Source organism: Semicossyphus pulcher, unplaced genomic scaffold (assembly GCF_022749685.1).
Source record: "Semicossyphus pulcher isolate SPU_LCO1_2020_fin unplaced genomic scaffold, fSemPul1.0.p SCAF_5, whole genome shotgun sequence".
NCBI lineage: Eukaryota > Metazoa > Chordata > Actinopteri > Labriformes > Labridae > Semicossyphus > Semicossyphus pulcher.
In genome coordinates this window covers 28,085,173-28,099,046 of record NW_027211726.1, presented here as the reverse complement: position 1 = coordinate 28,099,046, position 13,874 = coordinate 28,085,173, and the positions used below count along the sequence as shown (strand labels likewise).

At 41.6% G+C, this 13,874-nt stretch overlaps 1 protein-coding gene across 3 annotated transcripts in view; it reads right to left on the bottom strand.

Moving 5' to 3' along the window:
* The window catches only part of arid1ab (AT-rich interactive domain 1Ab), a 79,161-nt gene that overhangs the window by 57,763 nt on the left and 7,524 nt on the right, over nucleotides 1-13,874 (bottom strand). For 2 of the 3 annotated variants that reach the window (XM_069680911.1, XM_069680912.1), the window contains exon 1: nucleotides 7,328-8,599. The exons of the other annotated variant lie outside the window; for it this stretch is intronic. In XM_069680911.1, coding sequence (XP_069537012.1) covers nucleotides 7,328-8,221 — 894 coding nt within the window. In that variant the 5' untranslated portion in view covers nucleotides 8,222-8,599. Of the gene's footprint in view, nucleotides 1-7,327; nucleotides 8,600-13,874 lie in introns of those variants that run through there. 3 annotated transcript variants of the gene reach the window in all.

Genomic DNA, 13,874 nt, shown 5'->3' with positions numbered 1-13,874 from the left:
TGTTAAAAATCTGTGATTTGTTGGCAGTTCTTAAGAGGTTGCATGCCAAGCTGCTGCTAATTGAAGCTTGGCTTGTATTTCTCTTAACTTTCAGATGACTAAAATCCTTCATCGGGTTAAATGACAGAGTGCAAGTGAAAGTGGCATGAGTGGCACGGAAAGAAAGCAGTCAGTTGGAAATGTATTTTGGTCTAGCGTGCATGCAAAATACTGGAGTTCAACATAAATGTTATCACCTAGCCTTGCAGCCAGCGTCATACCACGTTGTTTTGTCTTCATCAGGATAATTAAGATGTCTTCAGGATAATGCTTCAGGGGAAAAAGCAACAGTCAACTGTAGAAAAAGACGCATTTGTAAAATGTAACCCTGTCTGTGCCTGTGAGCGGGATGATGTTACTACAGTACGACGGATGGCTGGTGACACGAGGAGTAAGAGCAGGTCAGCGAGGCTCCTGAGGCAGGAACACACACACAAAAATACACACTCACACACATATACACACTCCCAACGACCACCGAGTAACTGCCGCACTTTATACACAAATACACACAGCTGTCAGGGGCAGACGAAGATCATTCACAAAACACCCCCCCTCCCTCCCCTGGGTATCACTGACACCGTTTCTCCCTCTTACACACACAAACCATCCCCTCTCACACACACACAGGCAGAGTTGCCGGGAGGCAGCATGCTGTCCATGTGGCCTGTGGAGAATCATTACTCAGCAGTGCACACTAAAGAGCTGAGAGTGAACTTCCTTTTTGAATGCTCGGGCTTCCTCTTCTCCACGGCACCAACCCCCACAAAACTCTGAACAGAAGCTGGAAGTTGTTCTGGATGTTTTCTTTGAAACGTGTGTTGTATTTACTGAACAATTCAAAACGTGGAGGGCGAGCTGTCAGAGAGCAGTACATCACTTTAGTGGCTGACACTTATTGTGCTGTACAGTTATTCCTTTCCCTTACCTAAAGTCCAGCTTAAACATTAGGATTTAATATGTATCAATTCAATTACAAGAATATTGATTTCTTAATTGATTTACTCATAACTAAACCAACCAATTAATTTTTAAGTGAATGAAATGAATGAAAATCTGGGATTTATAATGTTTTCAAATTGCTTAGTTCTTCTAAAGCAACCTGTAACAAAACTTACACATCATCCATTTCAGCAATCTTTACCATTACACTATTCTTGTCTTGCCTTATTGCCAAATTGCAGCCTACCATCGTTTTAGCCACGTTGAGTTAGCAATCCTGCTAGCTTCTAGTAGCAGTAGCTAGTAGCCTACAGTAACGTTGATTGTTGTGAGGGTGGCGGCTGCGATCATGACGGTGCATTTCCGTGAACGAAGAGTTAGCAACAATCAAGTTAGTTTTCCAGCACTGAGGCAAATTGTAAATAGGAGACGTTGTAGCGGCTTGGACCCAGAAACAGTTTAATGTGGTGAAGTGGAGTCACCACTTAATAACTGGATATCGTCTGGGTAAAACACGCAACACAATAAGATACCTCTCTCTGCATGTTATACTGGTATATTGGTCACAGCGGTATATAGGATGCAGCCCACTTTGTAGATGAAAAAAAAATGTATTAAAATTGCATCTTATACACTGAATTTTACGGTATACTTCTTTGCGTGTCAACTGAGTGCAATGGAAATACTGGAATCAATTTCCTTGTATGTGAACACATACCTGAACAATGAAGCCAAATCTCATTAGGTCTTTTGCTTAGAAATGACAAAAACGTTTATCAAAGTTATTGCTGAGTATTGTTCTCTCTGAAGCCTACTAAGCTAATCGATATTTTAACTAATTGTTGGGAGTCAATACAATGCTAATAATATTTTCAGGATTTTTTGACATAACCAAACGCTAAATCGATCCATCGCATATATTTGGGCAGATCATTCTATTATGAAAATAATCATTAGTTGCAGGTCCAGGTGGCAATCATTTTTTAAAACCCTGATTCAGTGTGAAGACGGCCCCTCTGCCACATAACTTCCAGTATATTTCTAAATTTTCAGTATGATGCCGAATCAGATTTCATGTACAACATAACACAGCTTTAATGTGCCATATTAGAGCAAACGGGTCTGTTTATTGCTTCAATTAGATTAACTTTTGAAAAACACTGAAGAGCCAGGCAAAACATTTCCTCTGTTAAATATTAAATGAATTCCATCTTCATTTCAAGTGAGTTTTTGACACAGTAAAGCTGCCATGAAACAGTGTATTTGTACACTACTTTACAATTTGCAGCGGGGCTTCCCTCGCACATCAGCAGCAGAGCTGTGCGTCTATTAGCAGCAGTCAATTTAATGGCCCTGCTTTGCTGTTTTTCATTATGTTTTCAACTGTGGGACTTCCTCTACAAACAAAATATTTACAAAGTGTCTTCGATTATGATTCAATTCAAACTCAATTTGGGAAGTCAGCCTTGCAGAGCTGAGAGGGCATCCCCGATGGCTCGTTCCCATGCGTGAGGCGGAGGGAAACACCTGGCGTTATAGCATCCAACACAACCCCACTACAATCCACTTCAGTGTTTGTGTGCAAGGTATCATGAAAACCCATAATATCAGCTCTCACCAACCTAACAATTAACGCATCAATTCATCGTCAGCAGGTGGTCGAGGCAGGTGAGCGCCCCCCTACCAAAACCGTCCATCGAACACATTACTGGGGATAAATCCTCAAATTAAAAGGCCAGTCGTGTCGCTGTGAATGAATGGAGAGTTGAGCTATTTATTAAACTAAAACTATGTACCTGAACGTCAGTCAAAGATCCAACACATAAGTTCACCTAAATCAGTAAGAAAATTAAATCTTTGCATGTGAACTACAATTTAGAAATCGATACCATTTTGGAGAATCAATGCAATATCACAAGACATAAAATTGCAATACTCAAGTCTATCACCATTTTCTTACACCCCAAAATAGCCTAAACATAATGCGCGCTTAGTTGTGGCTTCACATAAAATCGCCACGCCACTATTCAACAACAGTTCAGGATCTAAAAATGGAAACTATTCAGGTCATCTTTCTGTCCTTTTACCCTTGGGAGAGCTCCTGTCCTCCAGGTACCATGTCTGGGATTATATCCATTAAGATAATGTGTTCTCTGCACCTGCACCACTGACACAAAGACAAAAAAAAAACTCCTGCAAAAGTTTCAAGTTATTCTAATTCAGTGACGCTAATGAGATTTTGACACAGCCAGTTTGCCTCTGCAAAAAATAGAGTTTCTGCCAGCTTTAAGTGTGCTCAACAACCCAAATGTTCAATTACCTTCCCAGACACTCCTCCACCACTTGCACAGTAAGAATGGACCTGCTCTGAAAGCACATTAGCCAATATGAGAAACCTGCATGGATGGATATCTAGTGATGAAAAGTGTCGAGTGTTGAGACAGACATACGACTTACTGTTCAAGAGGATGTGGTTTAAAAGATATGGATGCTAACAAAACTGACTACAAACTAATCACAACACAGTTTTTCCCTGACTTCCATGTGCGGCTAAAACAGAGCTGTCACTAGAATAATCTAACTGTCACCTACAGCAGACTCTATACCCTTACATTCAAGGAAAGTGGCAGCATGCTGCTCTCTGAGACAATCAGACGTTAAAGCAGAGACAAAACACCTATTCAAAGTTTGTACATTTAATTTGAAACCTGGAATACACAGACACATTTCAGTTCCCTTTTTTGACCTCAAAACAACCAGAAATAAAGATTCAAAGATTCAAAGAAGTTTTACTGCAGCTAATTGATGTCCAGAACTGACTGAAGAAATTAAACATTAGTTTTTGTGCTATAGGAGCAATACAATACGATATAATATGTGCTATAGGAGCAACACAAAAAGCCTCAATCTAAACTTAACTCCAATCTGTAAATTTAAGTGATTATCAAATGATGGATATAAGTGGTTAAAAAATGTGCTTTACACTAAGGAAATGAGTAAGAACATTCTGTCATCTCACAAGTGCCACTAAAAGCATGTACTCAAAGAAGTGCAGGAGGGTTCACTTGATTTTGACTTATTTGAAAGTAGAAGCATTAAAATACAAGTTTGCAGCTTGATTTAACACTTGACTGTAAAAATATGCCGGTCTTCGTGGCCAAAAACGAGCTTCAGCTGAGAAAAGCTCCCCATCCACGCTGACTGAGATGCCGTCAATTCACCCTGCTTGCCAAAAGTTAAAGCTGCCCTTGGGTTTGACACTTCTTTGCACACAGGAAGCGACAGATTGAAACAAAAAAGGGGAATCCAAAGTTTCCTCTAAACAACACGGAACATCAATACAAATAAAATAGACGTTTCTTATCCCTACTGGAAAATGTGGGAAAAAAATTGGCGGATCATCCTGATTGGTGAATAAAATCACACTGTTTACAGCTGCTGGTGTCAAGTCGCAGAATAATCTGGACACTTGGGTTCAGACGTTTTGAGCTCTTTCCCCTCACATCTACACATAGCTATGAATGTGCCATGTTGTACCGTGAAGCATTTTACCCTGCTGTGATGCAGCAAAGTGGCAATCAAAATGTGTGAAGGCTGGCGCCTTAAACTGTCAAGCAACAAGTGGCATCAGTATCGAGATGAACAATTTGTCCTTAATGACCATTTTAAGGATGTAAAATATAAGAAGGAAATAACCCAAGTTGTCAAAACACACAGAGCATAAACTCTGTCATGATAGTTAAATTATTCTGCATTAGCATATTTTCCCTTTTAAAGCGAGAACATACATTAAAATTATTAAATCATTTGGAGAGACTGTATACAAAATTATAGTCTGACCAATGTAAATGGTAAATGGACTGTACTTATATAGCGCTTTTCTAGTCTTTGCGACTGCTCAAAGCTGCTTTTACCCTACATGTCACATTCACCCATTCACACATACATTCATACACTGATGGCAGAGGCTGCTACGTAAAGTGCCCAACTGTCAATCAGTTATCACATTCATACCCACGGGGAGCAATTTGGGGTTCAGTGTCTTGCCCAAGGACACTTCGACATGTAGCCTGAGGGAGCCGGGGATCGAACCTCCGATTGAAAGACGACCGACTCTACCACTGAGCCACAGCCGCCCCGCAATGTAACAGTCTGTCTATATTTTGGGCTGCTGTGTGCCCATGGCAGTATACTAGTATTAGCGCACATTTTCTCATGTGTGGCGACTTTTCATAGAACAAACTGTAAAAAAAAAACCACGATGCTCGGGCAATTTTAAATGACTTTATCACTAAATATGTCTAGCAGAATGCACTAACGTCCTGTGAAAATTTGTAATAAATATAAATGATCTTTGAAACAGTCATTTGTTAAAAAAGCAGGCATCTGAGTACCTTAATATACTTATGTTGGTGCAAAATAAGTGCAAAAATCAAAAAATTAAAATTCTGCATGCTATATTGGTAATCCCTGAATTTTCCCCCACTACAATCTTCTATCTGTCCATCAATTGTGCTCTTTGAAAGAGTGGCATAGTAAAAAAAGTAGAAAACAAATATTTTTCCTAAAAGGAACGACGTGCCGTAATTTGCTGGAAATCCACACATGTTGACTTTGACACACATGACAATTACTTGTAGAGTAAAAACACTAAACATGTGGCTGCTATCACTCGAGAGAGGGATATGTAGGTAAGCTGTGTTGACATGGTTACCCTCTCTGCATGAGGAAGTAAATAAGGCTATTATAAACCAGCTGAAAAAAAAGCTGTGACACCAGGCTGACACCTTGGTTGCTTGTAAACACAACAGCCGCCAGTCCAAATCGCTCACGTGGCCACGAGACACCCTGGCACACAAGTCTTCCCAACTCCTGATCTGGAAACAGTGGAAAGCACAGTTGTACAACGGGGATACATGGCCACACCTACTCTATGTGCTGTACCAGAGTCAGCTTGACTTGAACAAGATATGCACACAGTGTACCCTGAGAGCAAAAAAATAAACTTCAGGTGCTTGTGAGAGGTCAGCAACTAAAGATTAAAGTAAGGATGTGACGCAGCACATGTGAGGTTAAGGTTTCACCAAAAATATAAAAGCAATGGTGGATATATGTGTGCAGACATGCAAATTACTGCAGCGGGAGGAACAAAATGTGTTCTCAAAGTGCTTACAAGAAATACAACCAAACTAAGTAATTACTCTGAATATTGTTGTAAAATGCAATTTTTGTTGTATATTTTTGTTGATATAGGAGGCTATCTAAATATATTCATAATTGCAAAAAATGTATAAAGTATTTTAAGACCGCACAAATGCATTATAATAGTGTTCAAAATGAATAAAAACACATAAAAAGACACTGTTAGTGGGTTTTCTTGATACGGTGAGGATATAAGCGGGCAGAGGGGGCTGTTTTTCTGCAGCCTTTCCATTAGATGCAATTATAAATGGCCGAGAGAGGAGGGATGGGGAGCCAATCAGATCTCGGCTCGCATGTCAACCTAAGACCAACTGTCTCCTGGCTCTGACAGCAGGATTTTACCTCCATAATTCAAATCCCAAAGCAAAGGCAATCTGCACTTTGCCAACTCCAACCAGCGGGGCCGTGTTTACAAGGCGGCACATGGAGGACAGAAACGCGCAGGAAAAAAGAGGCGAACGGAGCCACAATGAATGAAAACCCTCCGTCAAGATGAATCAATCGCGGTCACAATCACACTTTGATCCGAGTAAACACTTAGCGGATGTAATTGTTGCCATTCACTGGACTGTGAGACACATCTCCACTTCACTGTGCAAGCCGAAAGAGAGGTCTTTTCTTAATGATTATGCAAATGTTATTTAACGGATATCGCTGTCATTTGCATCTTGTTTATTGCCTTGACAGCCTTTGACACAACTTTGATAGCACTGGTGGGAGCACAACAGCAAAAACTACAAGACTGGTTGCAGCACTTAAATCTACAATGAGGCTGAAGAGGCACAGAGAAGAAACATCACCATATCTCCCTGCACACACACATACACACACACACATGCACACACACTTTCTCCTGACAAACTCTTGCTCTACTTAGTCAAACTCTTGCCCTGTACCCAGCAGGGACACACACAGATACCCACACCTCAGAAAGTTGTTTCTAACAGAATATGCGGCTTCTTTCTCTGTCTAAACACTCTTGCAGGGGGTGGTGTTGGGAGAAAGAGAGAGGCAGCCATTTTAGAGCTCTTGCTACATAGACAATGGCTGGTCCAATGCAATATGCAGCTCTACAGTGCTTTTTCTGAGCTTCTTGCAGACTTTAACTCAGTCAAAGTGTGTCAGTGCAGTGAGGGAAGTTTACCTGATTTCTGTTTGGAGGTTGTCCAGTGTTTCCCGGGCTCATGGGAGGCGGATGATGGGTCCTTTGTTGCCAACCCGGATGGACCCCACCATACTGACTGCTACCCATATCTCCTGGTCCCTTATTGGCCCCTTCCTGATTGTTATAGTCTCCTTGGGGGTAATTCGGGTAGCTCCTGGCAGAGCTAGGGGATGTCAAAAGCTGATTTAAAGTAGGCGTAGACGTAGGTTGTTGGTTTCCCATGTTATACCTCTGATTATTGTAAGAGGCAGCCATAGCTGTGGTTCCTCCTGCTGGCTGTTGCTTGCCTGGCTGCCCCCCAGCCGCCGGAGGCTGGTTGTTACGCGGGGAATTCATGGCCGCGTATCCTTGGCCCTGATAAGAAGTCCTGTTCTGGAACGGGCTGTAGTTGTTATAATGGTTTGGGTAGCCGTGTTCGTGTGAATTAGGGGGGTAAGGGTCCATCATGCCCGGCCCCGATGCAGCTGCCATGCCAGGGCTTTGTTGTCCGCCATGTTGATGAAAAGGGGCCCGGCTGTAGTGCTGGTTGTAACCGTAAGGAGGAGGAGGAAAGGGGCCCTGGTGGTGGTGTCCCATCCCGGGATGGTTATTCCCTTCGGGCCCGCCTGAATCATTCTGATTATTATTATTTACCCTGGGCAAATTTCCGTTGCCGTTCTTCATATCAGGATCCCCTCCTCCCCCAGCATTTCCAGCATCGGTCCCGTCCTGCAGCTCCTTCTGTCCAGGAGATCCGCCGTCAGGTCCCGGTTCCTTATTTTCATGCTGTTTCTCTCCCGGTACCGACTCCTCCTGTGGGTCCCGATCCGGCTTTTTGAGTTCGGATGGCGGGCTAGTGTTGAGAGTGGCGACGCTGGCAACCTGAGCGGCCATGATATCCCTCTCTCTCTCCCCCACTCTTTCTCTGCCTCTCTCTCTCAGCACGGCGACTCACTCACAATCAAACTCCGAAAAACCATTGAATATAAATACAATTATATTTATATCAACGTACCCGTTGTCCCGGTTCATTCCCCCCTTTGCCCTCCGCCCGGACCGGTATCCGGTAATCCACCGCGACTCCGTTTGAAGTTAAAACAGAGAGGGGAAAGTTTTTAAAAGCAAAAATATATAAATACAGAGCCAGGGAAATGAATTTCACCGACACAAGTGACTGTGTGTGTGTTGGAGGGGGGGCTTCTGTTACAGAACGAGAGCGCGAGCTAGAAATCAACCAAACCAGCACGAGGCTCCGCGAGACACAGCCATCTTACCGACCTGTCGCGAGAAAATAAAAACCCGGAGCGGAATTCACACTGAAAACTGGATCCGGACTGCGCTGACTGTCTAATAACAACATTGTTTATACCCAAGAAAAGCCATTATTGAAGCTCTAATGCGCTTTAAAGTGAGTTCATACATTAAAATGTCGACGTATCCGAAAAGCCCTGTTTGTTAGCATAAAGTACTAGTCATTTTGAGGCTAATTAAGTGCTGCATATAGCTGAAAAGCTTATGCTAATGAAGAAACACAGTCATGGGTTGTCTAACAAATAAGTCTATATATCTTTATATATGTGTGTATTATATGTATTAAAATTCGCTATTTAATATTTACTTTCTTTGGACCTTCACAGTTGTACGGGAATAGTGTCTATAATGTATTCTTGTATGCATCCTAATTTAAGCTTTAAGATAGTTCTGGGATAAAGTAGCATGTGTGGGTAATAGCAGCAACATTTAGCAGTATGAAATTGTACAGTATAAATAAGGTGCAATTAAAAAAATAAAAAAAAGTCAAATAAATACAGTATGTTATATTACAGTATGTATATAATGTAGTATGATATGTAATTTTAAGTCAGTAGTAAAAATGTAATATAAAGGTAGAGTTACAATTATATAGTATAATCGTATAATATAGTGTAGTGTAGTATAATATAATGATACTATTTGTTATGATATACACTCAGAATGTACCTCAGCTTAATAGCTGATTCTGTCCTAAGAAGTATTTCATCAGCTTTACATCCCTGGCTTTAACAATGGCCAAAGGCAGTCTGACATATTTAACTTCAGTTCAAATATGTTTTAAATAACCACAGGCTTTTATATACGCAGCTTCTGTCTAACACTGCTAAATACCACAGACTTTGCGTCTACATTTTAAAGGTATTAAACAATTAAAATGTCCTATACTTTATCATAGTACTCTGCCTTGAAGTCACCCATAACTATTTAACCCTTCTGATTACTAAAATTGCTTCATGCATGAGCTGTGTGTTCCTCTTTGTAACATTCATGTGTGCACTTTATCTTATTAGCCCATTAAAGGACTGGCACAAAATAGGCTTCTTCTGTTAGAGTGGGCTAATGGGTGGAAGTGACTGCTTCCATACTGTGCCCATGTGTCGTCAAAAACAAATGAGAGGAGAGAGTATAGCAGAGGAAAGTAGGGGAAAGCATAAAATCACAACCTGTACATGTCTGTGCAGTGTGTGCGTGTGTTTGTGTGTGCATGTGTGAGAGAGAGAGGACAGAAAAGGAAGAAGGATGGGGGATGGACTGAGCCAGTCACAGAGCAGGAAGTGAAGATACAAAAAAGAGAAACACTGATGGTGGAAAAGTGACACTGTATAGGCCACATCACGTTATCTGTTAAAAGTCAAATCTCACGCCAACACACGAGAACGGAAAGAGATTTGGAGAAAGCATAAAGTCCCTCTATACAATTAATAGGAACAGACAACCTATGTCTCTCTACCACTCTCTCTCTCTCTCCCCACCCCCTTTCTTCGTGCTCTCTGCCTGCCTGCCTCGCGCTCTCCTAGCAGCAGCAGCCTTCATGCTGCCTCCAAGTCCCGTCGGAATTTTGAGAATCAAGCTCTGAGTCAGAAAACAAAGATTCGCTCAATGTAACATTGAAAGTCTATTTGGAGAAGGAAAGTCTGAAATGTCCCCGACGGCCTCCCTTAGTTGCCAATGTGATATTTATGAGTAATTGCAGCCGGTGGAATCTCAACAACCATACATACAAATGACAGTAGACACTGATGTGAAATAAAAGGTAACATCAGGGGTTTCACTAGTAGCAAACAACAATGAAATAACAAAGATTATAAAGAATATAGATTATAATACGAACATATTGATGCCATTAAGTAAAACAGTGCCATGTGTACAACTGAAATAGGCCTATTCCACAACAAGATATGCTCATGGAAATATTTAAAAGTGCCTAATGTATTCTATTTTTTATTAATCAACACCTTATTCACACAGTTCCTGAAAAATAAAATGAATATAGTGGAATACAGTACACAAAACATTGTTTATATTAGTTCATATGGAAAGATTATGTGCCATTTAGCTTTTCTGTTTTTTACTTTTGATTTGATAAATTAGCTCTGAGATGCACTAAAAATAAGCAAAAACCGGACAAAACAAATTCCTACGAATGTAAAAGATTCAAGTGTTTAATGTACGACCAGAAAGGGTCGAGTGCTGCGACATTGTGCGTTTACGAGCCTCGGCTGGAGTATGTGAAGGCAGCATCACCGCTTGCAAAAGCAGCAGAACTTTGCTATGTGAATGTGGGGGATGGGAAGCAGCAGCTCTCTGCTCTGCTCAGCCCTTTCTCTCTACAATGCGGGGCTTTCTGCTCACATTGCTCACTCTGTTCGTTGAAAAGAGATCCTCTTTTACTTAAAGTTTAACTTAGAAACCAACAAAAATATCCACGTGTATTTTAAAGATGCACAAACACCTTTTGTATGTTTAATAAAGGCGAGTATGCGGGGTGGAGGGGGTCAGCTCAGCTGCTGTCTGCTTATATAGGCTAAGGGAGGAGTGTGTGTGTGTGTGTGTGTGTGTGTGTGTGTGTGTGTGTGTGTGTGTGTTTGAGCAGAAAGCGCAGAGACTAGGCTGTAAGGGAGGAGGGGGTAGGGAGCTTCTTTTTCTTTTTTAGCATAAACTTGCTGTTTATTATGAAGGGGTGCAGTCTTTCTTCTTCACTCTTTCATATCTTTAAAAACAGCACTATAATCTGCTTTCTATGCGCTGTTTTTCCTGGTCTTATTTTAGAAGTAGCTTCAAAATGTGCTGTATTTTCAGCACTCACCTTGAAAAATATTTATTTGTAGTTGAGCCGCTTGCATGGCTTCTGTGTAGCTGCAAAGTGACTTAAAAGCACTAAGATCATATGGTATGTTAAATCTCTGTGGGAGAGGAACAACATGATGCTAAAGACCTCTTGTGCAGCTAAGAGTGTCATGCATTTATTTATGCGACTCTTGTTTTACAAGGATATGGTGTTCTCTAAAATGCTATGCTGCCTGTCCAGACAAGCTCAGCAGCAAGCATGACGACCTCCATAACACAGAATTAATAAGGACACTTGCATTGTTGAAAGTGATATGAGTCTTTTATTCTGAAATAGTGGAAGCTGAATGAGATAAAGCCCCCCACCCCCCCAAGTAGTTTACGTTCTATATTACAATTGTAACTATAACAAAGAATGACTTGACGAAAAGGTGTTACCATGAAAACCTGCCACAGCAATTCTCTGATATAATCCGGTCTGGCTCTTATAGAATAAGATTCACACCTCCCACATGATCTCATATCATTGTGCGCCATGCCTGTTCTTCAGTCTAACTGGGATCATTCAAACAAACGAAACGAACAAAACTTACTTCCAGATTGTTGCACAAATGCTATCTGGACTTTGTCACATTTGTCTCTTGGTGTGTTGAGGGACAGGAAGAGGAGATGGTGGGTTGGGGGGTCATGTGACACCCCCCATCTGTCCGAGGATGATGATTTAAGAGTGTTTACTTGCAGCCCACCACCACCTCCCTGCAAGGATGACCGTGATGCATCACCTTCGGCCTGATGCCGCGGCTTCCCCGGCCGTCACCAAGGCAGCAGCTTGGACTTCATCCAGCGGCTCTCTTCTCTTGTAATCATTATTAAATTGATAACTGGGTTTAATTAAAAGGAAGGAAAAGAAACAATAAAAGCTGTTGAAAAGCTGCATTTAAAGATGCAAAGAGTTAGGGGGAGTTCATTATTCATGTCATCAATTCTAGTTATAAATGCAAAACACAAGTTTCAGTGGACAGGCTGGAGTCATAAATATTTTACTAACTTAACTAAGCCAAAATATTCTATTTCTGTTAATTTATGTAAGCCTTTGATATTCCTAAATATGCATTTTTAATGTTGTAACTTTCTTCAATTAATCTCGGCTTTGAACAGTGAAAGTGTCACTCTTGTTGAGCGAGTTAACTGATGACTGATCATTCAGGAGTTTTTCTTTTATTTTAATCCCTTGGGATCCAGTCTGGGAATGGAGCCATACAATCACCAAGACAACCCAATAATGTGGCGTGGAATTTCCTAACAAGTGGAGTTGAATTCAGACACACACACACATAAACCCACGTGCGCAACAGCCAAACACAGCTCACACCTGACAATAATGTCGAGTTTATGGCTGTCAAGAGTCCGTCATTAATGCATACCTGTGCCAAACATCAGCGGCGATCCCACAGTGACGTTGTCCTGGCCACACACACTCACTTAAACAACACACACAAACACAACAGTTGGGTCCTGTCCAAATGGTTGCCAGGCAGCCGTCCGACGCATAGTCTGGAGTGTGTAGAGGAAGGAAGTGCCACTTTGCGAAGTGCAATGGGCATCCGGCTCGTTCCCAGACGCTGTGAGTGTGCGGAGCCTGCCGTTTAAACTTACACCTGACAAACACACACCCACCACTTTGTAAACAGTGCAGCAGTGAGGCATGTGCAATAAAAAAGCCCTGCATGGTTTCCTCCAGGGCTCCTTAATAAATGTAGACAATCAGTTTCATATTGGCTTCACAGTCAGGGCCTTTGTATACGGTTAATCCAAACATACAGCCTTGATAGAAAAGATATTAAAGAGCACTTGTGGAGATATCCGCTGCCCTATACGGTCATATTTCAGATTAATCTTCTAGCCATTGTTCTCACCTGATTTGATCAAATGGGATCAAACTTTTCAGGAGCCACAGTTCAACAGAACTGCTTAGCAGACATTCAATCAGTGGCTCCTCTCTCCTTGTATTATTCTCTCCCAAGAAGTGAAACCCTCTCTGTTCCTCAGGTGAAAATAGACTAGGGGACCTGAATGCCCCATGACAGGCTTTCAAATCAAAGCTGATAGGACATATTCAGGTTACACTGGGGCACTTTTATCTACCTTTCTTGTGTGTGGGGCTTGATAATTTGCTAGGGGGCATTTTTTTTTCAAAAATCTGTAAAATTCATGAAGTCCACACAGTCATCTCTGCTGAATTCTAAACACACCATTTTCTCTCAGAGTGTTCAAGTGAAGTGAAGGAAGGACCCCCGATCTCAACAAAGCCAGGCAAGGTTAAGAGCACTCAAAATTACGGTGTCCACCCTGCAAGGACAGAGAAGTGCTCGCTCTCTTTTCAGTGGGGATGAAAAGAAACCGTGCGGGGAATCGTCTCTGTAGTAAGGGAACTCATCACTGCGAG